Source organism: Opisthorchis viverrini (assembly GCF_000715545.1).
Source record: "Opisthorchis viverrini unplaced genomic scaffold opera_v5_705, whole genome shotgun sequence".
NCBI classification, from domain to species: domain Eukaryota; kingdom Metazoa; phylum Platyhelminthes; class Trematoda; order Opisthorchiida; family Opisthorchiidae; genus Opisthorchis; species Opisthorchis viverrini.
Genome location: NW_008752377.1, coordinates 27066 through 50382, shown reverse-complemented (window position 1 = coordinate 50382; position 23317 = coordinate 27066). Strand labels below are relative to the sequence as shown.

Below are 23317 nucleotides of genomic sequence, written 5' to 3'. Positions count from 1 at the left end.
TGGTTCGCTCCGAGAACTCCGTGCTTTCAGTTATTCCTTCCCGTTGCAAACGGTTAAGTTCTTCTTCAACTTTTGGACGCACCAAATAGGGCAGTGACCGAGCCTTCAGGAATCGTGGTTGTGTTCCGGGTGGAACGTATATATCAACCTTTCCCCCGAAAAACTTGCCAGTTTTCGGCTCAGAAAATACTTCTTCATAGTTGCGGATTGAACCTCCGCAGATTGAACCTCCGGGAGTGTTGAGACTTAGTTTAGTGTAAGTATACGTAGTTGTTGAAGCCAGTCATGTCCCAACAGGTTTGGACCACTTCCTTCAGCAATACATATGGTTTCGTTCACCGTCACACCCTTATATGAAACATTCACATTTTCCGTCCCAAGCTGCTTCACCCACTCTCCTGTATATGTTTAAACCCGAACTGGGGTTTGCTGAAATTTACCTTTCACGGTCGGTCCCAGGTTGACATGCCATGATTTTTCACTGCGTAATGTCACGGCACTACCCTATAAAAACAATCGGCGCACTGTCCACCTGCAGTTCTACTTGATACGGCGGTTGAACGCGGTTGGTAGGAGCAAAAGAACGAAGGACGTATTCTGGGACTTTTGACCTCATAACTTGATTCGTGACAGCAGCGTTAGTTTCGAATGCTGGTGCTGCGTGCCATACTCACAGTTTGTGTATGTCGGTAATCCTTCAGATGATTGTGACGGCCTCAACAACGACAACACCAAAACTGTGTTCCGTTCGACGGTTGCTCTAATCGATTCAACTTATACGATGAATTCACCGGCTTGGATGTCACAGTAGGTTACACAAACTGTTAAAAGAATGCGTTATTTTCTGCTGCTTCAAACGCCACCGCAGTATCTTAGGCCGTTTCCAATGATCTTCTCCCGAACGAGTCTTCCTAGAGATTCGTTGCCTCCACTCATTCGTCGGTCAAATCCAAGCAAATGTTACAAAGTGGCCCCACGAATTCCGCAACAGAATTCCCTTTTTCAGTTGACGCGAAGCGAAATTCTACGAACAACACATACCACTCGCGTGCCTCCCGATCAGTAGTATCACCGTTACACCCGTATCCAGCTCAAAAACCATTGGCGCACTGTTCACCTGTAGTTCTACTTGATTTGGCGGTTGAACGCGGTTGGTGAGAGCAGCTGCGTGAAGGATTTATTACGGGATTTCTGACCCTGTAACTTGATTCGTAACAGCAGCGTTAGTTTTGAACGCTGCTGCTGAGCGGCACACTTTCGCGAGGTGGCCACGTTTCTTACAGCGATTCCAAACATACATCCCAAACACCCACCCTGTCGCCAGTACTGTAATTCACGGTAAGTCACAAAGAACACGTAAGTACGGACACGGGTGTATTGTGTACACGCGGTCAAACTGGTCCGCTTTCGTGGCGGGTAAGCAAACAACTGAGTCACATATCCAGTTAACCCACAGCGCTCACGCGAGCTAACCAATCGGACACACTTCCAAACAGCCTCCCAAGTCGCGGGCTAGATCGATGGTGGAACGACGAACGGACACGCACACGCGCAAACTCTCTGGCACACAGAAGCAGCTACTACAGGGTAGATATCTGTGGACGCAGAACACCGTGAGCAAATGATACTTCCCGGTTGCCTGGGCCGAGGAAGAGAGTTTCGTTGAGATACCTCACCTTGAGCCTTTTACTCAAGAGCCCGACCCACAAGAGAGTAGGAGAATACAGGTTATGTTCGGAGACCCTTACCCTAGGAGCTGGCACAAAATTTTGATCCACAAGGCAGTGAGAGAATGTAGGGTATACTTTGGAGACCCTGCATTGGGCCAACGACTCCAAACTCTCACCTGCCCGGCTACAGGAGGTTGACCTAATCTGATGGCCCAGGGAATAAGATATTATTGTGTCATTCCTGATGCGGCTGTGCAAAGCAGGTGCCTTTTGAGTAGCACCGGGTTCTTTGATTTTAGAAGAATTTCGACCATATTGGACAGCGCGCCGGCGGTCACGGTCAAGCGTGGCGTGATAGGAGTGTGCGGGTTTGGGGCCGAACTTTTCTAACCCACCCTTCTCGGAGGTTGGCCGTATCTCTGCTTCCATAAATATGGACCTGATAGTCGCCTGGGGAAACACCTTAGAGCCTTCACACACCCGTCGGAGAGGACAGTACGACTTTTCCCCCGTAACGTAGCACGATTACTCGTAGTACGGGGTCTCGCTGCTCCTGTTTTGGCTGCTCTGTTTTGGCCTTCCTGGCATGGTTGCATCGTCTGTTCCAGCCAGTATAGCCCGTGGGATCTGTAGCGCACAAGGACCTAAGTTTGTGTGTTCAATCAAAATATCAGATTAGAAATAACAAATGGCGATAAGAAATGGACAAGTGAATGGAACAGACTCACTAAATTGGGGGGTCCAATAATCCCACTACACGAAATGTTGTGCGGTAATCCTATTCGGGGCGAAGAATATATCCAGAGTAAGAAGGATATTCTCCACTGATAGTTCGAGTGTTAGAAACCAATTCCACTGTAGGAAGTTATCACAGCTGAAAATTGTCAGAAGGAGTTATTGTGACGTTCCACAGTCCACACACAAACACAATAATTCAATCCCACGACTTCAGCAAACAGCAATCAGTCCAATCGGATGCAATTTCACTGACTCAGCAAAAAGCAGGGAAGTGGCGCCAAGAAGATGTGTTTTCACCATTTTCGACTTTAATGCAATTATTGGTAATATAAAACAAAATGTCATCATACGTGTACAGTGTTTACAAATTGCGATTCAAGTCTATTATTAAGAGAGTAGAAAATGGGGAAAATGTAACATTGATTTGCAAAACACCACAGATCATGCCTGCACTCAAGCCCGACAACCACATCCGAGTGGCAGCATTAGGTCGGGATAGAGCTTGTACACCAATGTGTGTAGCGGAACACCAATTAACCGTAGGATACAGCTTTTAGATAACGGGAACGGTATATTCACTATTAGAAAGGGAGCATTAGGAGGGCATTTTCTCACATTTACCCAGGAAACAAGTAGGTATCGGTACCCCGTGAAAGAAAAGAAGGATGCACTAATTTTTAGGCTATTGCATGGGTAGCAATTGATCTGCTCATTGTGCTAGGCAGTGTAGGATATTCTTACAAGTTCAAAGGTGATGAGTGTACATTCCTCAAAGCCTCTCCCAATACTCCGATTCAATAGGGTTACGTATTCTTCAAATCGACAGGTCCTTTGTAAACTACTTGGCTAGTTATAATGATATTCAGTTTTTGCAAGTTCTCAATCGTCTCACGGATCCTTAACCAGGTTGGTCATTGCATTTTGAATTCTAGGTGGCGCATTTACCCATTATTCCAAGCTCTGACTTCCGCAGCACTGTTTTATGCAGCACGCGGTGGTCTCACAAGCGTAGCACTTTGCAAGGAATAATGTAGACGGTGATTTCAGAAGACTCCATTTTGGCACACAATTTTGCTGACCTTGAAAATCGAATCAAGACCACGTCCTAGCCCACTCATGTTATTGAACTTCTTGTACTCACCTTGTTGGAGTCCAACAATTTACCCAATCACAGGAAATTGAGCGCTATACGCCCCCTTTGGATGAAGTTATTTGAAGTTTGGATCTAGATCACGAGCCCGTTTTTACCACCCGCCAGATGCCGATCACCACGGATAGGTCACCAATCTCAGGTGCCTCAAAAGGCGAGTGCTGATTACCACATATTAAATGTAGTGCGAAACTTAAGCCTGGAAATTAATCATTTTGCAGTGCACACAACGGGAGCTAGATAGTTTGCTCCATGAGCCACAATTTCAATAAAGCAATTAATTTTATTCGACCCGGCAATAGGCCAGGTTCCGCGTACTGGATTACGTACAATCAATCCACCTCGAANAGTTTCGTTGAGATACCTCACCTTGAGCCTTTTACTCAAGAGCCCGACCCACAAGAGAGTAGGAGAATACAGGGTTATGTTCGGAGACCCTTACCCTAGGAGCTGGCACAAAATTTTGATCCACAAGGCAGTGAGAGAATGTAGGGTATACTTTGGAGACCCTGCATTGGGCCAACGACTCCAAACTCTCACCTGCCCGGCTACAGGAGGTTGACCTAATCTGATGGCCCAGGGAATAAGATATTATTGTGTCATTCCTGATGCGGCTGTGCAAAGCAGGTGCCTTTTGAGCAGCACCGGGTTCTTTGATTTTAGGAGAATTTCGACCATATTGGACAGCGCGCCGGCGGTCACGGCCAAGCGTGGCGTGATAGGAGTGTGTGGCTGTGCAAGGTGCCTTTTGAGCAGCACCGGGTTCTTTGATTTTAGAAGAATTTCGACCATATTGGACAGCGCGCCGGCGGTCACGGTCGGTCATGGCGTGATAGGAGTGTGCGGGTTTGGGGCCGAACTTTTCTAACCCACCCTTCTCGGAGGTTGGCCGTATCTCTGCTTCCATAAATATGGACCTGATAGTCGCCTGGGGAAACACCTTAGAGCCTTCACACACCCGTCGGAGAGGACAGTACGACTTTTCCCCCGTAACGTAGCACGATTACTCGTAGTACGGGGTCTCGCTGCTCCTGTTTTGGCTGCTCTGTTTTGGCCTCCCTGGCATGGTTGCATCGTCTGTTCCAGCCAGTATAGCCCGTGGGATCTGTAGCGCACAAGGACCTAAGTTTGTGTGTTCAATCAAAATATCAGATTAGAAATAACAAATGGCGATAAGAAATGGACAAGTGAATGGAACAGACTCACTAAATTGGGGGGTCCAATAATCCCACTACACGAAATATTGTGCAGTAATCCTATTCGGCGGCGAAGAGTATATCCAGAGTAAGAAGGATATTCCCCACTGATAGTTCGAGTGTTAGAAGTCAATTTCACTGTAGGAAGTTATCACACCTGAAAATTGTCACAAGGAGTTATTGTGACGTTCAACATTTCACACAGAAACACAATAATTCAGTCCCACGACTTCAGCAAACAGCAATCAGTCCAATCGGATGCAATTTCACTGACCCAGCGAAAAGCAGGGAAGTCGCGCCAAGAAGATGTGTATTTTCACCATTTTCGAATTTAATGTAATTATGGGTACAATAAAACAAAATGTCATGATACGTGTACAGTGTTTACAAATTGCGATTCAAGTTTATTATGAAGAGAGTAGAAAATGGGGAAAATGTAACATTGATTTGCAAAACACCACAGATCATGCCTGCACTCAAGCCCGACAACCACATCCGAGTGGCAGCATTAGGTCGGGATAGAGCTTGTACACCAATGTGTGTAGCGGAACACCAATTAACCGTAGGATACAGCTTTTAGATAACGGGAACGGTATATTCACTATTAGAAAGGGAGCATTAGGAGGGCATTTTCTCACATTTACCCAGGAAACAAGTAGGTATCGGTACCCCGTGAAAGAAAAGAAGGATGCACTAATTTTTAGGCTATTGCATGGGTAGCAATTGATCTGCTCATTGTGCTAGGCAGTGTGGGATATTCTTACAAGTTCAAAGGTGATGAGTGTACATTATACATCAAAACAATAAAAATCAGGTTCCGATCTAGTGAGATGTACCCAATTTGCACGTTGGTTAGCTAATAAACCATTTATTTTTTTCCAAAAGAAGCGGCAGCTGAAAATCAGACAGAATCATGTAAGTGTACATTTGTCTGCCTTTTTGAAAATGGTGAGCAGGTGACACGAAGGTCAGATATGAGTCCTGTGGGAGTGACTAAGACATATCTGACGAACACCCTTCTGGTTAGCTCAGTTGGTCACACGGTTACACAAACCGTTACACAAATTTAGATCCTGTCTTTTTGGGTAGAAAATTGGCTACAAGCTGTTGACCAGAGGTGTGATTAGCCCGCACTCACGTCACGTGAACACATGTTACCGCCGGAAAGGTCAATGCTCACGCACAAATACAAAATTGACAATACGCGCATCACTTGCCACTATTGACAGAATTGTGTGAACACAAACCTTTCGCGTGGTCACGTTTCCTCGGTGCATTCATTTCCATATTATATTGCAGCTTGTATAGTTTCACGCCCGTTCTGTCGTGTGGGTGAGCTGGGGCTAAGCAATCGATCGAAGTTTTGCTCGTGTGTGCACTCATCACCAGTGCTACGGCAATGTGTATCCCGGGATTCCACCTGTGCACATCTGAGATAAGAGACGAGCGTGATAGCACTAGTTCGTTAGCACGCACTATACTCACATGAATTTTTACGTTTGAGTAGAGGAATGTGTTTGGGCCTGATCGAACGAAAATATAGACAAATCTGTAGGAGTGTTTGGTTCTTCCGATTGACCGTTTCGCTGGAGAATAGACTGAATGATACAATAGGTGAGCAACCACGTTTGCATGAATACCCAGTTTCTTGATGGAAGCTCACTTAGCAGATAAACTAAAACAACGCACCAGTACATCAAAGCAAGTACATCATTTTAGAAAGTGCTTCTTAAGTCACCATCATTTAATGCAAGGTGTATGCCATTACACAAGATGTCATTGGCAGCTCACGCACAGGGTCACCTAGTTAAATTGCATTCACGAAAAACCAGAAGGCCTGTACAAAAGGCCTGTACGAATACAGTCCCTCGACAGTTTCAGCGGCACTGATTTCATTTACGGATAGCTCTCTCCCTTTTAACGCGTGATTCGTATGCAGGCGCTACGCGTGCACCCAAGCAGCAGGATAGTTGAGTTGGCGACTAAAACTAACATTGCTCTGGTTTACTATGAGGCTAGCAAATATGTCATGTGTTTGACAAAAGAATGCTGTGACACACAAGACATATAAGTACTTGAGGCAATTGCGCATACTATTAATCTGAACAAACAATGACGTACAAACAATTGTTTGTACTGCGCTTCGTTTTCGGATTCATAGGCGAGGAAATTTGCTGAGGAGCAAGTCTTGCAATATTTATTAAGTTTGTTTGAACAAAATTTTGTTGTCACCTCACATTTTACTTTACAACAATATGAATTGTAATAGCACAATGCTAGTGTCACTAATATACCATACTATTTTTAATAAATACCTTTTATTAGCACCGCCGGATACACTGTACACCAAAACACTAAAAATCAGGTTCCGATCTAGTGAGATGTGTCCAATTTGCACGTTGGTTAGGTAATAAACCATACATTTTTTCCAAAAAAAGCGGCAGCTGAAAATCAGACAGAATCATGTAAGTGTACATTTGTCTGCCTTTTTGAAAATGGTGAGCAGGTGACACGAAGGTCAGATGTGAGTCCAGCAGCAAAACTCGCAATACGAGGGCATACCACGACTGTATAAAAAATAAAACAAAGCTGTTAGGGAAACGTTTGTGGCTAATTGAAGATTAGATTTGCAGAAAACTTTCCGAAATTCAGAATCACAATGGTGCAGCACATTATTGATTTATCTGATATAAAATTGTTGATAGCGTAATTGAACGTTTCTTTACAATTTCAAAACAACATCTATTGTCAGCAGAACAATTGATGGGAATGTGTGACTTTATGGATTAATAATCGGTGGCATTGGTATTAAATCGTAATTGAAAATGTTCGCCTGTTATCTCGCGCATTCACAACTCTAGAGTCTCCACTGAAAGCGAGGAATTTGTAACCCAAATGTTTAGCTCATCAGAACCTGATACTGCGTTTGTTGCCAAAACCACTGAATGCCTTATTGTCCCCATCAATGATATTTAATTAAGGACATTTCCGTGAGCCCACATAATTACAGTCGGCCAAAAATTAACGTGTGGAAAGGCTTTATTTAAATTTAGTGAAAAATAAACGTTGAGTTTGCTATCGATGAAAAATGAGTAGAAAATATACTGACTGTCTGGAGTCTTGTAAAGAAATCTAAAATTCTGAGGTTGGAGAATCTCAAGGTGCACACGCTTGAATATACGCCTATATATTTGAATATTATCAAACTTGCTGATACCCAAACAACCGCCAAATGTGCTTGCCCATTTGTGCGTGAATGATATCAGTGACTACCAACGCATACAAACACAGCGCACTTAGTTCAGCCACCAAGTTGAACTAACTATACAATCACGCCATTTTCTCACACAAACTGCGCGTGAGAGCCATCGTTATCCCATTCCTGACAAGCTACGGCATAAATGTCACGTGAATACCAAAATAGTCCGCTGCATCAGGCTATATTCAGGCTCTTTTTAAGGCTGTTTCTGTTCAAGTTTATTGTGCACATTATCTTTTTATTGCACTCCACCACATGTGACGTGCTCAAGTTCAAAAATGTGTGTTTGATGGCGAGCCTTACATTCAGCTTTCTTCCAGAGAATTTATTGTTATTCATGTTTTTAAATGTTGCACTGTCCAAGCTGAGTTCGAATGTCCACGATTTTAAGGAACTACTGCTGAAAAATGCTCCCATCACTTTTGCTTTGCTTCTTGTCATAAACAAACTTTAATTTGATGCATACAAACACAGCGCACTTAGTTCAGCCACCAAGTTGAACTAACTATACAATCACGCCATTTTCTCACACAAACTGCGCGTGAGAGCCATCGTTATCCCATTCCTGACAAGCTACGGCATAAATGTCACGTGAATACCAAAATAGTCCGCTGCATCAGGCTATATTCAGGCTCTTTTTAAGGCTGTTTCTGTTCAAGTTTATTGTGCACATTATCTTTTTATTGCACTCCACCACATGTGACGTGCTCAAGTTCAAAAATGTGTGTTTGACGGCGAGCCTTACATTCAGCTTTCTTAGTTAAAAGTAGATAGAATATTTAATGAGCAAGGGGTTGTTTGGCCTCGCTCGGTATGCAGTGCAACAGTCAATGTTTAGAGAATGCACAATACCCTCATTGACGGTTGATAAATAATAACAAAAAAGTGGGTTATGTGGCAATGAATTGAAGAAAATCACGTAAAAATTTAAATACTTTCGAGCTTACTGCGGTATATCAAGTAAGCGAAAATTGCAGTGTACAAGCTGCCCACTCATTGTTTAGAATCGCCGTTTCCCAAAAAAAGTGGGATTCCAGAGGCTTGGTTTACACAAGTTACCGGCTTTGCGTTGCTCCCTAACCTTACCGATTAACTGGAATTTTTACCCAAATATTCAATTAGGTGTCACAGTTTTCCAAATACAAATGATGAGTTTACTCTATTTATGGACCCATGTTCTAATTCGCTGAAACTGCTTGCTGTTAAACTGGCAGTAAACAAATTTTTAAAATTACCGTTATCAAATAAAGCTTTTCAGCAAACTGGATTTTCGGAAAAGTTACCAGCATCCACAAAACCACGCTGATCTGTAGTGCTTTTTCTCTGGTGCGCGATTTTGTAAAATTTTACCGATGCGTCAGGGGTTTCCGTTCACCTCTTACAATGTGATCTACAAAACACAGCGCGTACGTTAATGCTGATTACGAAGTCATGTTTTCAGGCTGCCGTTTTAAGTTGGCTTTCTCCAATTTTTATTCGACAGGGTTTGAGTAGTAGTGCCGTCTTGTGTCATAGTCAGTTATGTTGGCGTCTATCCCCATTTGTCTCTCATTGTAACTAGTGATCAAATGTCCCACTAGTGGTAAGTTGCGTCGGGGAAAATAAATCCGCCTAATTTCTTTCAAGAGATGCAGATGTTTTGATAAGCGCTGCGCCCTGAATACCGGCATTTTGTCCCCATTCCTGAATGTTCTTACATCCAATTATGTGACCTTCCTTTCTTCCAATCAAGGGAAGAAATATACAACCGGAAACGGATTGTCGATCGGCAGTGCTGCAAAGTGGTTCGCATTACGGCGTTCCGCACATGGAAACCGCATCCCTAGGCGTACAGTGTGTAAAGTCCAACTCAGCAATCAGTCACAAAATAATGGTCATTTTTGAAATCGCTAGGTATACCAAATGCATTTCAGTGTGATAGCTTCCTGCTCACTAGCCGAGTGCTATGGGATATTCACCCTCTAAAGAAACGTCAATGCGTAGAATTTAAGAAGCCCCCTCCAAGTACAACGGTTTGGTCCAAATTTTGGCAACGTAATGCTTCATAGCGATACAGAAACAAAGGGATAAGAGCTTTTATTGCCTCTTCGTTTGGAATGAACACGAAAGCAATTTTTCAGCATTTCCCAAGGATAACAGCCAAATATCATTGTGAAACATGAATATTCGGTCAGGTGGAAATCTTGGCCACTTACGGTAATTTGGCGCGCACTACCCATTGTGTATTGCCTACTCAATAACTGAAGCGTAAACCAATTGATGTATTGTGAAAATTTAATGATCAAAGCAGTTACAAACCTTGCATTGAGTTTGCTTATAATTTAAAGCACTTCCTAACACACGATGATATCCATAATGACTAGGTGTACTTCTACGCGCGAAATATATAATTTGGCGCTCTTAGCTACAAAAATACTAGTCTAAATGTTGAGGTAGACAGTGTGAAACGTCTATCTTACAGAAATTTCATTCAAGCCGAACTCAAAAGCACTAGCTGCTCAATGTGTGAGCAGTCGTAATCATTATCGCCTATTAGGGATGTCGAAAAGTACAGATATGCATGTCTTTCACGCTCATAAACAGATCGTCCAAAGTCTACGCGCAATTGTCCAATTGTGTAAGCCGAAGTATCAAATGACTGAAACATGATTCGTGCGATAGAAGGCAACGTCGATTGCAAAATGATTCGTGGATAGAAGGCAACGTCAATTGCAAAAGTGAAAAGCTGCAGAACCGACGGATTCAGAGCATTATACCCCATCATCCGCTTTCAGTATACGTGGAGAAGTGCCATCTATCTGGCCCAGAGTTTAAGCCCTAATAATACTCAAGTTGGTGTCAATGTTTTGCAGGCAGTCACGGTTTCCCGACTGCTTGTCTCCCACCTTCATATGACCTGCAATTCTATGTCCACTTTTTCGGGTGCCCGCGCATTGACATTTTTCGTCGATGAACATGCGACAGTTTTTAACTGGTGATTCCTATTAGGCTTGTATATTTCGCCCACTGCGTCTGAAAAATGCACTGCTTCATGCTTGAAGATATGCACCATCTGGAAGAATGCAGTCGGTAAAACATCGTTAAATTTTATCGAAAACCTTATCCTCAAAGCGCGGAGGATAATATCATTCGAAATAGATTATTTCAACGGAAACCAAAATTTTCACGGGTTGGTCTCTGTTGAAGTCTCTCACAGTGCGCTCCCCTGATTCGCTGCTTCGCAGATCATTTGAGTTGAAGCCCTATCTGTATTGTTTGTGAGCCCTCATTTTCAAAATACGCATACCGAAATTACGACATCTGATGTTCTTTTACTTTCGAATAAACACGCTCTTCATTTCAACATGAGTGCCGGCAGAGACTATGCCTAGTTGCGCCACACTGCATTATCATCGGAGAAAATAGGATTCCTGGGCTACATTATTTTTTAAATGTGTTACTTACCATTTAAAGTGGATAACAGGAATAGAAGATTGGAAAGACCGTGAGTTCAGCATTTTTCTCACTGAAGTTTAATGATCTGAGTAGCCGAAATCGTTGACATGCTTATGTTTTTTACGCAGATCATTCAAAAATGCAGAATGCTAGCACCATGTATTAGACTAGACCCCACGCACCTCCATCCGTAATTAGGAATTTCGCAGATATGCATCTAATCTACTGCTTTCACCCAATTTTGTCACTTTCGTACGTGTAAATCGTGTTGAAAAAACAGCAACAATGATTTCGATTAGAACAACTTGTCGAAATCTGCAGCTAATTAGGTCGATATTATAATGTTTCCATGTGTTCAATGATTGTTCTTATTATCCAATAGCTATTGCTCATATACATCGAATTCTCATGTAAAGGATGTGTTGCTATGACAAGCGCGAAACACAATGCACCCTGCAAATCATTCAAGCGCTTGATGCAAATATCAACCCACCAGCAAGCATTCATTCGTTTGTGCAGGACTTGGTGCCATAAATAAGCACCACATCCTAAGGCAGAGCTTTTCTGCTTGAATGGATGTTCATGATTAGCCTATTCATTCACACCAAACTCAAAACGAATATCAAGTCAGAACATACGCTGACTGGATTTAACCTAACAAATCATTATATAAAACAATGTTTGTCACCAAGTGGTGTAACCAACACACATCACTTGCCTAGTGCAGCAAACCCCATGTATGGTTTGTTACGAACGTATTTTGTCTAGTCGATTATTGCAGCGTTCATCCAAAAGTGGTTCCATCTCCATTATCAGCTTTTCCTTCTGTTAGATGGGCAATTAAATCAGTGTTTATCGATGGGTAAGTCGTTTTCCCATTTGCTTGTGGCAGATAGGAAAAAAACAGTGAATGTTTATGAGTTCTCCAGATCATCTAAAGTTGAAAATTGATTTACCTAATTAAGGCGGCCGCAATAATTACGGAGCCAATAGCACACGACGTGTATAAGTTTGCCAGGAACATGCAGCTTTTTTAAAGCCCGCTTGATTTTTGCAATGCCCCAGGTCAGCAACGTTCATTTCGCAGATCACACTTACAAAAGGGCCTCTGTGGTAATCTGTGACGGATTGTTTCCAAACATTAAAAAACTTGTGTTAAGCTAAGAAGGCGAGCCAGAAGGGTGTATTTCAATGGAAAATTCATGCCGCAGAGACCAGCGTGCTAAGTTTTAGACATTTTAAAAAGGAAAAAAGCCTGCGTTTTGGGATACTCGGTCAAGGTCTAATGTGTAATCTATCGACACAATAAATGCTCATCGTTTTGGTCGTGCGAAGCTGTGGGAGTGTTGATACTGGTTGTGTCACAAGATGGTTGGGAATAATTTTCACTGTCCACTTTTACGTAAAAGTACTTAGATATTTTGGTTGTTTTTGAATTTTGCTACGACGTGACTAGAACCTCACGCATGTCAGAATGTGTAAAGGAGAGGTGGTCGACATAATGAAGTGTTTGCCACTTACATTGACCAAGTGATGACGTGTTTTGTAACGGGTAAGTGATGTTTTGCTGTGGATAAATACAAAACGACAAAAATGTCAATTAAATATAATGTTTTCACTACGTTAGATTGAACGTAAAACGTTGTGTATGACAACTTATGTAACAACACTATCGATTTTGTTCTTTCGTTGTCGTCTCCTGAATTAATAGCCCAATAGTGCACCGTCCATCTGGCTTGACGGCAAAACTAAAATTATGCTGAAGCCCACCATTCAAGACCTTTTGTGTTCCTCCTTTAGCACCTTCTTACGCACATACCGCTGTTTTTATTGAAAAAATAATTTCCGAGTCCGGAGCAAATTAAGACTAACTATTATAATTTGGTAAATGAACGGAAATAGCTCATAGGCATCACAATATGAAGGAATCATTTGTGCGGGTGGATTTATGTACACAGTAAAAACTAGCAACTTGCGTATAAATCTGCAGCGAAATGAAAAAAAAGTTATGTATTTGCTGGGTGAGCGGATATGTATAACATGAATAGGTTAAGCGAGGGCACACACACGTTATCGCGGAGAAAATTGAGGAATAATTTCACATGTCAGGCCTCTCATAATAAATAAACGATAAGGGACAAAAAACACGTGAAAAAAGTTTGGAAAACGCGTTTTTTTGAGCAGCATAATTTGGTGGTGGTTAAACCCAGATCCTCTTTGGTCAGTTTGCTGAAAGTTTAGGACACCACACAGGCGGCAAGAGCTGCTGCATTGTTAATGCGCAGACAAAATTCGCGGCAGCGCGCATCTTGTGACAGAATGCGAACGTTGAGGGAGGAAAATTAAATTAATTGTTAGCAGAAAAATTCATTGATGAGTTCAAATTTCAACAGGGAAAACCAGAATTTTAAAAATTTATTTGTTACAGATAGGAATATATATACATCATTTTTATTCTGACCCCAGCCTACACAAGACAAAGCAAATATGATATAGCTACGCGCCTTTTAATTGGCTGCACACTTGATGAATAAGCCCGCCTCCCACGTTGGTTTGCCTCCAAAAACCCAAGTGGTAATATGCCTAGAAAGAGGTGAGTTTCCTTCGCGATTTGATCCTACGCTTCTAAGAGAATCCGTGCAGGTCGTTTCTGGTTAATTTGCTGCTCGCAGCTTCGCACTGCGGGCATAATCAAAGGACTGCGAGCATAATCAAAGGACTTGTAGGCAAATTAAGCACGTCTCTTGCAACAAATGAAGTTTCTCCTCTGAATAGTATTTGCAGAGAGCGACTAAAACCCAACATAATTGCGAATATGCATATGGTTTGCCATTCCATTGTTTTCGCACTCAAATCATCGTGATGGGAATATTACTTTGATTCTTGTTCGTTGAACTTCCTAGAGATGTGAAACGTGGCAAACCACTCAACGGCGGTGTAGAAGACCGTTAAGGTGGTTAACCGACCTGCTCTTTTCCTCCAAATTGTGCTCATCGTTTGTGTTCAAAAGACTGTAGGTTTTCTTTTTTTAAAAAAGACTACTACATCAATAAATTACATTTTATCATTATGGGGCTGCCAAAAAAAATCTCGTGTGAACTTCTGTAGCGTTGTTGAAATGAATTCTCGTACCCATAAATATAATGGACTATTTCTGAGTACCCGTCAAAAGAGTGACACCATTTTCACTCCTATATTGACAAAGCGGATGAATGCTGGCAGTCCAGTAAGATTTTCCCTTCTAAATATCTCGTTTCGTAACACGTGCTTGTGTGTGAAATATTACCTTACACAACTTTCTGGCATTACGCAAATCATGAACAAAATTACTCCGAAAGCTGGTGAGTCTCAGTCATGCCATACTTATGGGTTACCAGCACCCTCTAGCACAGGCACCAAAGGAGGAGAAAGATTCATACAGCAAAAAACGCATCATGATAAAATTCTGAACTAACTTTAGCCCTAGCTTTCTGACTCGCCTGACCCAATTGCAGACCAAAGCTAAGCGTGTGATCACGGAGTTTTGAAAAATAGTCAAATTTTTTTGATCTTTCGGAACAAAACGGGTAACTGTAGGACTATGGCAATTGAAACCAGATGCTTTCTACCCCTAGTGATAGGCACTAGTGCAACTGACTTGGACGAGTTTTAGACGTCACATAAGCAACGCTTATTGAGCGCTGGAGATGCGGTATTTTAGGGTGATTCATCTGTGTTTAATACAAAATATTTCTACACTAACCGCCGAATTGTTGCGAGAAGCGGAATGTTTGAAGTGAACTGTCCGAGCGTGAATTACTAGCGCAATGCTTATATTTGAGTATATTTCGGAGTTGAAAGGAACCCAGATAAAATGGATCGCTTGATTAAAGCCTGTTGTTTATGTGCGCATTTATTTACGTATTAGCCTACAGTCTACAATTTGCAATTTTGAAAAGAGTCTGTCCCAAGCCGGAGTACATTATTCCTCTAGGGATAGAGCGATGCGGGCGGACCAAGTCAAACGGCGAATCTGAAACGGTTTTCTTGGTAACCTCAATTGTTCCTTCTCCAAATGTCCGAATCCTAGCTAAGCGAGCGAACAAACAGACAAATAATGCTCGGTCGTGTCTGGGATAATTTTTCAATAGTTTTCTCAACTCTATTCTAGGAGTCCGCCGCTGCGTCTCAGTTTCTATTTGTCTAACTTAAAAGTAAATAGACAACCCTATCTTCTACGTTGCGTACTGCGCGTAGCCCTAAAGCCCAATACCATGAAACGTTCACGGCCAACTCTGCTTGACTGGCGACACCAGTACGACTTTAGTGTTACCACGTGGCCCGATTTCGAGACTGTATGAACGTTTTTCTGCAATGCTCCTCTTGACACTGGTAGACAAATGAAATGTCAGAAGCCACTCAGCCTCATGAATACTTACCAATTATAATTCAATTTGATTTGCCACGTCACTACAATACTGCACATTCTTTGGATTTCATATCACGTGATTTGAAGGATGGTCTAGTAAACTCTTTTCTTGTTTTCTTTTGCCCACCGTTTTGAAATTTCATCGGCCCGTTTTCGCTTCAAGTTGACATGTTACCTTTAATCTGGAAAAACCGTACTTAATTGCGAAACTCTCCTCTAGATGTTCACCGGTTTAGATTGTGTCCGTTTTGATTCTCCCTGATTTATTTAAACACATCCGCTTCCAGAACCCACAGATTCCATCAGCTATTATTTTGTTCTTGCGGTACCGTAAAGATCGCGCTGACTCACGGAACATGAAACATTTACTGGATAAAAATCAGACATGCGATTGGGCCAACGGGGAATTATTTTGCATTGTGAAATTTGGGAATTTTTTCACAACGTATTACTGCAAACCGAAAAAAGCTGGTGAGTATAACCTGCTTGCTAGAAAATGAATGAGACAAATATTTTGTGGACTGAACTCATAATGACAACCGTTGATAATAGAGGGAAATCTGGGGAGCGACATGAGATTTTCGACGAAATCATTACAAGTACCAAAGCAGTTTTAAGTGAGTAAACTATCACGCATGCGATCCTATTTTTTTCTTAGGGGTACCTTGAATTATACAAAATTAGAAAACGTGCTTGCATAAATATTGGTCGCTATTTTCATTCAAGTACATAAACTACAGAAGGCGTGATGACGCTGTGAGCTAGATGCTTGGCTATTAGAGCTATTGTAACATAAATCCCATAAACCGCATTCAAAACGCCAAACGTGTGGAAACGTAAGTGACCAGATGTCTTCTCTAATTGCATGAAATTCTTGGGCATGGCTCTCAGTTAAATTCCAGACTATTCATCAGACAGGTGCTTGTAAGCGTAGTTGGATTTCCGATGGTCTAGTATAAATAATAAATTTAATCGCAGGAACTGACTGCAGAAATGCGAACAGAGAACCGCGCGGTCATATGTCTAAGCACAACGTTTCACTCCTCCACGCTTCACTGCGAGCCTAAAACTCTATGCAAGATACATGTGTGGCTGGATATTTTTTCATGTATATGAAGTACTCCCGCGGTTTTATAACCTATTAAGCAGATGTTCTGAAACAGTGAAGTCCATAGTTACTTTTGATATATAGTCGATATACGAGCAGATCCTTACGGTGGGCATCTCAAACGCTACCTTTTGAGACAAAAATTAAGTGCACGCTTCCGGAGCATCATTGTGTGTCGTATGTCTTTACCAATATATCAAAAGTACTGCAACAGGGCAGCAATTCGGTTCAATAAAATGCATACTAGCTTCCTGAAACCAACAAGGTCACGGCCTCCAAAATATTAGCTTACTGGTTAAGTGCAGGCTTTTTCCCACTTTTTCTTGTACATGCGTCCTTATTATGTGCCCATGGTCTCCTGTTATAAAATACTCGGTTGGCATAAAAAAGTGGGTATGTGTGCTTATTTGTTGTCCATATTTCACTCCATTTCGTTCAGTCATCAGTGCTATAAAAATGTACACCCGGGTGTTATCTATAAATATTCATTATTATCCCTGGAAATTGAACTCGAGTAGTTACCATAAATAATCATCGAATTACGAATAAAATTTACTGCTTCAACTATTCAACCCAAGCAATTGGATGTCTAACAAAAGGTGAGGTTTTCTTATCAATATATTTTTATTATTGTAAAGCATGCTTTACATGATATAAGAAGCATACATGAAACAACCAAAGGATGCTTTTTTCGGTTGATTCTTAGCAGGTAATTTTGTGCTTCTAAAACATAAGCTGCTCTCAGGGGTCACCCGGGTCAACGAAATTATTCATATTCGACGTATTCAGCATGCGATGAATTGCTCATCTCAGAATACCATGGATTATACATAGTGGATACCGACAGAAGGATATTTTCTATAAGGGAAAGTATCGCAGTGCGGACAAGAAGATACGCGTTGCATATGAGACCAAGAACGATTATGACAAGCACGGTTCATGAGTATGGAACATCTTGACAGCTACAGAATTCGTTAGGGGAAATCTATATTACACTGCATACGTATCAACATGCCTTCAAACTTTCAAAAAGATAAATTGTGAACTGATTAATATGTACGTATACTTGACTCATCCTCGACGACTATAGCGATGACAAAACGTAAGGAGAACCGTTGTAGGGATACAATTTCACATGCAAATACACTATATTTAAACAAGCTTTATTCCAATACAGTTTGCATCGCTGCAACATTGCACCACGGGTCATCGTTGCTCTGAAACATTGTTCCATTACGCCTTGCATGCGAAACTGGAGATTTGATCCTTCTTACGTTTGATGAGGAGAGTTTTATGCATTGACTCACTTTTTAGCTCCCAAAACGTTCGATCCGACGGACCTTCGTAAAACTTTCAATGATCAGCAGCAAGCAACTGTATTCAAAATAGAGACCTATGGATTGATACGAAAACTTCAATTTCCCGAGCAAATTTTGTACATTCTTTGGAGAAACGGGTACTAGTAAATTTCTGCAAGGGGTCACGCCAGGCGGTGAACAAAACAAGATCCCTGTGACCAAAAAATTTCGATCATTTCACATATCCACGAGTTTTATCGAGCGAACAATAATGAAATCTTCCTCGCGGGCTTTGTCTGCAGTTTATTTTGTGCATGGTCACAATACATTTCCCATCCGACTGCGTTCACCGTTGTGTTCAGCCAAACGTTGTGTAATCAATGAGGATGTTTTTGGTTGTAATGTATGATGGGGCGTGATTTGTATCCACTCATTTCCACCTCTGCTTATTTCACGGTACCCCGCTAAATGAATCTCAGATATTAATCAAGCCAGCAAAATCAACCTTTGCGGCTTAAGATGATGAATTCCAAATTGGAAGACGGTTGACGATATTCAGGAGATACTCAATTTTTTCAATCACACAGCTTATGAAACTACAGGTGAGTCACCTACATGAAGTGATCGTATCCCTTCATAGAGTAGCATCCATGCTGTTACCAAATGTTTGCAGCTACGCTGGGTTTATGGGGGTTATTGGCTTTGTATTTGACGACCAATGTGACTAAGCTCACATAAAGTAGTGCAAGATGTTGTAGTGCAATAATCAAAATATTTGGTTTTACGCAGACCGCGGGATGCGCATGATCAAATTGCACATAATTGCTTTGCTCAACACCACTGTATAGGCTTAGTTCATCGGTGTAGACGACGTTTTCGTTTCATCCAATTGTATGTTACCAGGAGATACTCGATCACTCGGACACACATCGCGGTCTACACATCCGGTGATGTGCTGAGAAAATGATAACAATTGAAAATGCTACCCAAGCAGTTCTCTGCGGATAAGTTTGACTGGATGCCGGATGGTCCAACTTTTGGAAAATAAAAAAATCTTTTTTTTTCACATTGATTTTGTTCAATATTTCCGTGCTCTGTCCGCACAAGTGACAGTTCTTCAACATGATGTTCGGACGTAGTTTACAAAATTTACCTTGATGATTTATGGATCAACTATCTCACGAATGACACAAAAGCAAGCGAGCAATATTTCACCTTCCTAATTCAGAAAATCCCTCACTCTATCCCAATTATGATTATTATTTTTCTTCCTGTTTCATCGATCGCAATTTAAATAGCGACTTTTCATCCAAAATTGACGAATTCAGGAATTTCGATAACCACGAGTACAACGACCGAGACTTCAGGTCATGGTAGGTTTCAGTAGGCATTATTTAGTAAAGGTGCTCTTTCCATAATCCATAACGGATTGCTGACGCATTCATCGCAAGCTAATTCAAAGCTGCTGGCAAGGAGAATTTTGTTAAATTTTTCTCCACCGGTAATGTGCGAACTTGCGAATTTCTGTATTATTTATAATTCATTTCTGGGCAACATGTGGATCCGATCAAGCGTCTAGTCGTTGGGCAAGTGTGCTTTCAGGCTAATCATTGGCGAATGGTCACGTGTCAAAAGGAAACAACTTAAGAATTACGGATTGTCAGGAAATTCTACACTAAAGGTTCACTGCGATCAAAGTGCTGCAGCTTTTTATAATTCGTTTATCTACATCCTGAAATGTAGTCGTAATTTCTGGAGTATGCGAAAAATACCAATGATGTATTTTCGCCCAGAATGGGCCAGTTTTTCGTTTTGCCTTAGGTGTTTTTTGTCCTAGTTTCTCTTCACCGCCAGTGTACATTCTCAAATGCCCAATTATCAGTTTGTCTAAAAAGCAGAACTTTCATCTTTTTAATTTGTTTTTTTTAGAATCGACGTTACCTAAGTTTGTTATCAGCAGTTTGCAGTTAAGTCATTGAGAAGATTATAGCACTTAGGCATTCGCTGTGTCTTCAAAATTCGGCACTGAACTTTATGACAAACATGAACTTATGGCACCTTACATGCCCGTTTAAAATGCACCGTTACTGTATTGTTGTACGTTGGCACACTCAGTAATGAAAAACGTACAATCACGTTTGATTATAGTTTCGTTCTGCAATTGTTAAACTGAATCAATGTCATATTGGTGCCGCCACAACGGTTTTCTCATACAAGTTCAAACATAATTATGTAGGTAGCATCCAATTCAAGAGAAATCGCCTCTAGAAATCTTGAGCACCGGAGAAAGGAACTTATGTTTTTGAAGATAAACTGAAAGTTTAACGCCGATCGAACCCCCACATTTGGGTAGGCGGCGAACTGAATTGCCGGCCACAGTCAAAAGATTTTGACAGGCATGTTTTTTAGAGTGTTCTCGGGATTTTGGAGCAAGAGAGTTGTTTTGCAAAGAATCACCTCATGTGCGTGGCACAAAAGATATCGGTTAACAAGAAGGTTTTAGATGACCAACATTTATTCATTATAATGTGGTAAGAAACGCCGCTCAATTATCAGTAACGGAATTTCTGAAAAAGATGCTCGTTGTCTTGCAGCGGAATGCATTTCGGAATCTGAAACTACTAAAATGCATTCATCGCTTTTCAGATTGCTTGAATGCATAACCGGTTTATGCTCCTACGCCCTAATCCTCAACGAAGCAACTAAACCGCCCAACGGAGCGTCTGATAATCGGAACCACAAACTGCTTCCCAAGTGCAAACCGTCGTCGATTATCTGCAACATTTTACACTCCGTCCAGACAACTAGTTTAAATTGTTCTTGAAAGTGAACATCACTAGACAATGGAGATTTACTCCATGCCACTCGGCCGCTAGACACAAAAGCCGGTGTTCCTTCACATCCAGAGCTTTTGCAAAGCGAAATTCATTTTATACTCCTTGTTAGCTTTGGTTGCCACCTTTGGGGCCAGATGTCTCATTTTTGGTCGCGCAAATAGATTTACTCCCACTCGGCCGCTAGACACAAAAGCCGGTGTTCCTTCACATCCAGAGCTTTTGCAAAGCGAAATTCATTTTATACTCCTTCCTTGCTTTGGTTGCCATTTATTCCCATACAAAGGAAATGGTGATGGTTTTTTTGTTATACTCGAAATTCTCAACCATACAGCTTTTAAAACTACAGGTTAGTCACTCAAATTTTGTGTTGTCATTTCTACACTGAAAAGGATACTTCGCGTTACTAAATCGTTTGCAGCTAAGTTCTGTTTGCTAAAGTTGTTCTCCCTGTAGTTATCGACCCATTTTACTATTCGGACATACCGTTGTGCAACATTTTGTAGTGACAAATCGAAATAATTGGCTTTAAAATACGGAGAGTGCTTGACGATTTTCGAAAGCTTATGGTCGAATTGTGCACGAGAACTCTTCTTAGCACAGTTGATTTGCCTATTTCATAGTTGTAAACTACGTTTTTTCATCTGTTCGTATTTTATCAGTGGTTCCTTAATCCCGTGGGTACACTTTGCGGTCTATGTATACGGTGAATGTGCTGATAATATAATAGCATTTGGGAATGTTGCTCATGCAGTTTGCCGTATAGTCCGACTTCTAGAAAATTAAAACTAATCGGTTTCAACACTGTGATTGTTTTTTCCAATAATTCCGTTCTCTATCTTCACCAGTGAGATGTCTTCGACAGGATGTCCAGATGAAATTTACATAATTCATCATTATTAATTTATAGTTCACCTACTCTGTAAATAACGCAAGCGCGGGCGCGCAATACCTCACTTTCTAAATCTAAAGGAATCTCAACTTTTCCAGATTAATATTGCGATAGTTTTTCTCCCTTCCCTAATCACAATTTTATGACGCCTTTGCTTCTAGGATCGACAAATTCAGATTTCGTAATAACCACGCCTGCGACGACTGAGGCTTCAGGAACTGGTAGGGTTCAGTAAGCATTATGTACGTAAAGCGCACAATACACAATTTATAACGGAACATTGACGCCTTAACCTCGAAAATTATGACTGATTATCCGGTGGCCAAGATAATTCTCAACCAGTATTGGACGCACCTGCAAATTACTGCGTTAGTTTTATTCAAAGACCTGAACAACAAGTGGATACCGGAAAGCGTCTTCTTGAGAGGCAAGAGTGTTTTTATGGTATTTGTTGGCGCACTGCTACTTGATACAGCAAAACACACCTAAAACCCGGATTACACGGATTATAAATGGTGTCATTTTGCTCACTCTTTGCCAAGTTTGCGTTTGACATTAGCTGCCTTTAACTGGGGTTCGCTATGTCGCCAGTATGGGCCCACAAGTGCCCAAATACCGGGTTTTGCAAAATGTCAAATATTACATCTTTTTATTGGCTTATTCAAGGTTGTGATCAAGGGTCTGCTGTTAAGGTATAGTTTGCATTTTGGGACGTTTTCAGCACTCAAGCATTCCCTGTGACATGAAAATTCGATAAATTATAACTGATGGCACTTCACAAGCTTCTTTATAATTCCTTATTAATCATATAATTCATGTTAATCATTACACGTTTACATACCAAGTAAAGAAAAACGCACAATCACGTTGGATTTCGGTTTTGCTCTAATCTGTAGCAATGTTCAATGACGCGGCCGTAACGATTTGCTGACACACTGCCGAATTGTTTTCCATGCGTGGTGTTTTCAGCGGATATATGTACTTCGTGGGAATCTTGTTTTGACCAAACAGGTTTTTGAGGGCTGTGTATTTTATTTCGTGCTGCGGTTGGTAGCACTTCGAATCTTAAGGTCTTCGTTTATTCAAGCTACTCACTCCCTTCCAACATGCGGGCTTGTGTGACTCATGCCAGGATTTTTTTCGGAAAAGTTTTATTATGCTCGATTGTGCTGATTTCAGCCACCAGCCAATGATCAGCGACGGAAATTTCTATATGATGTTGCACGCGCGTTTGCTGTAGGCCACATTCGCAATCCTAAACCGTAGCAACCTATCTCGTTTTCAGTTTTTATGTAGGCCTTTGGTCTATGTTTCTAAGCCTGTATCCTT

General features: G+C 41.4%; 2 protein-coding genes across 2 annotated transcripts in view; one reads left to right on the top strand and one right to left on the bottom strand.

The window, feature by feature from the left end:
* The window catches only part of T265_15665 (hypothetical protein), a gene marked incomplete at both ends in the record, with an annotated part of 75272 nt that overhangs the window by 30028 nt on the left and 21927 nt on the right, over positions 1-23317 (top strand). The window lies entirely within an intron of this gene.
* T265_15664 (hypothetical protein) lies at positions 4563-13432 on the bottom strand (the record flags this gene model as incomplete). The annotated part of the gene is made up of 2 exons (XM_009178899.1): positions 4563-4663; positions 13321-13432. Coding segments are annotated over 2 exons (159 nt in total), but the record flags the coding sequence as incomplete, so codon positions are not given.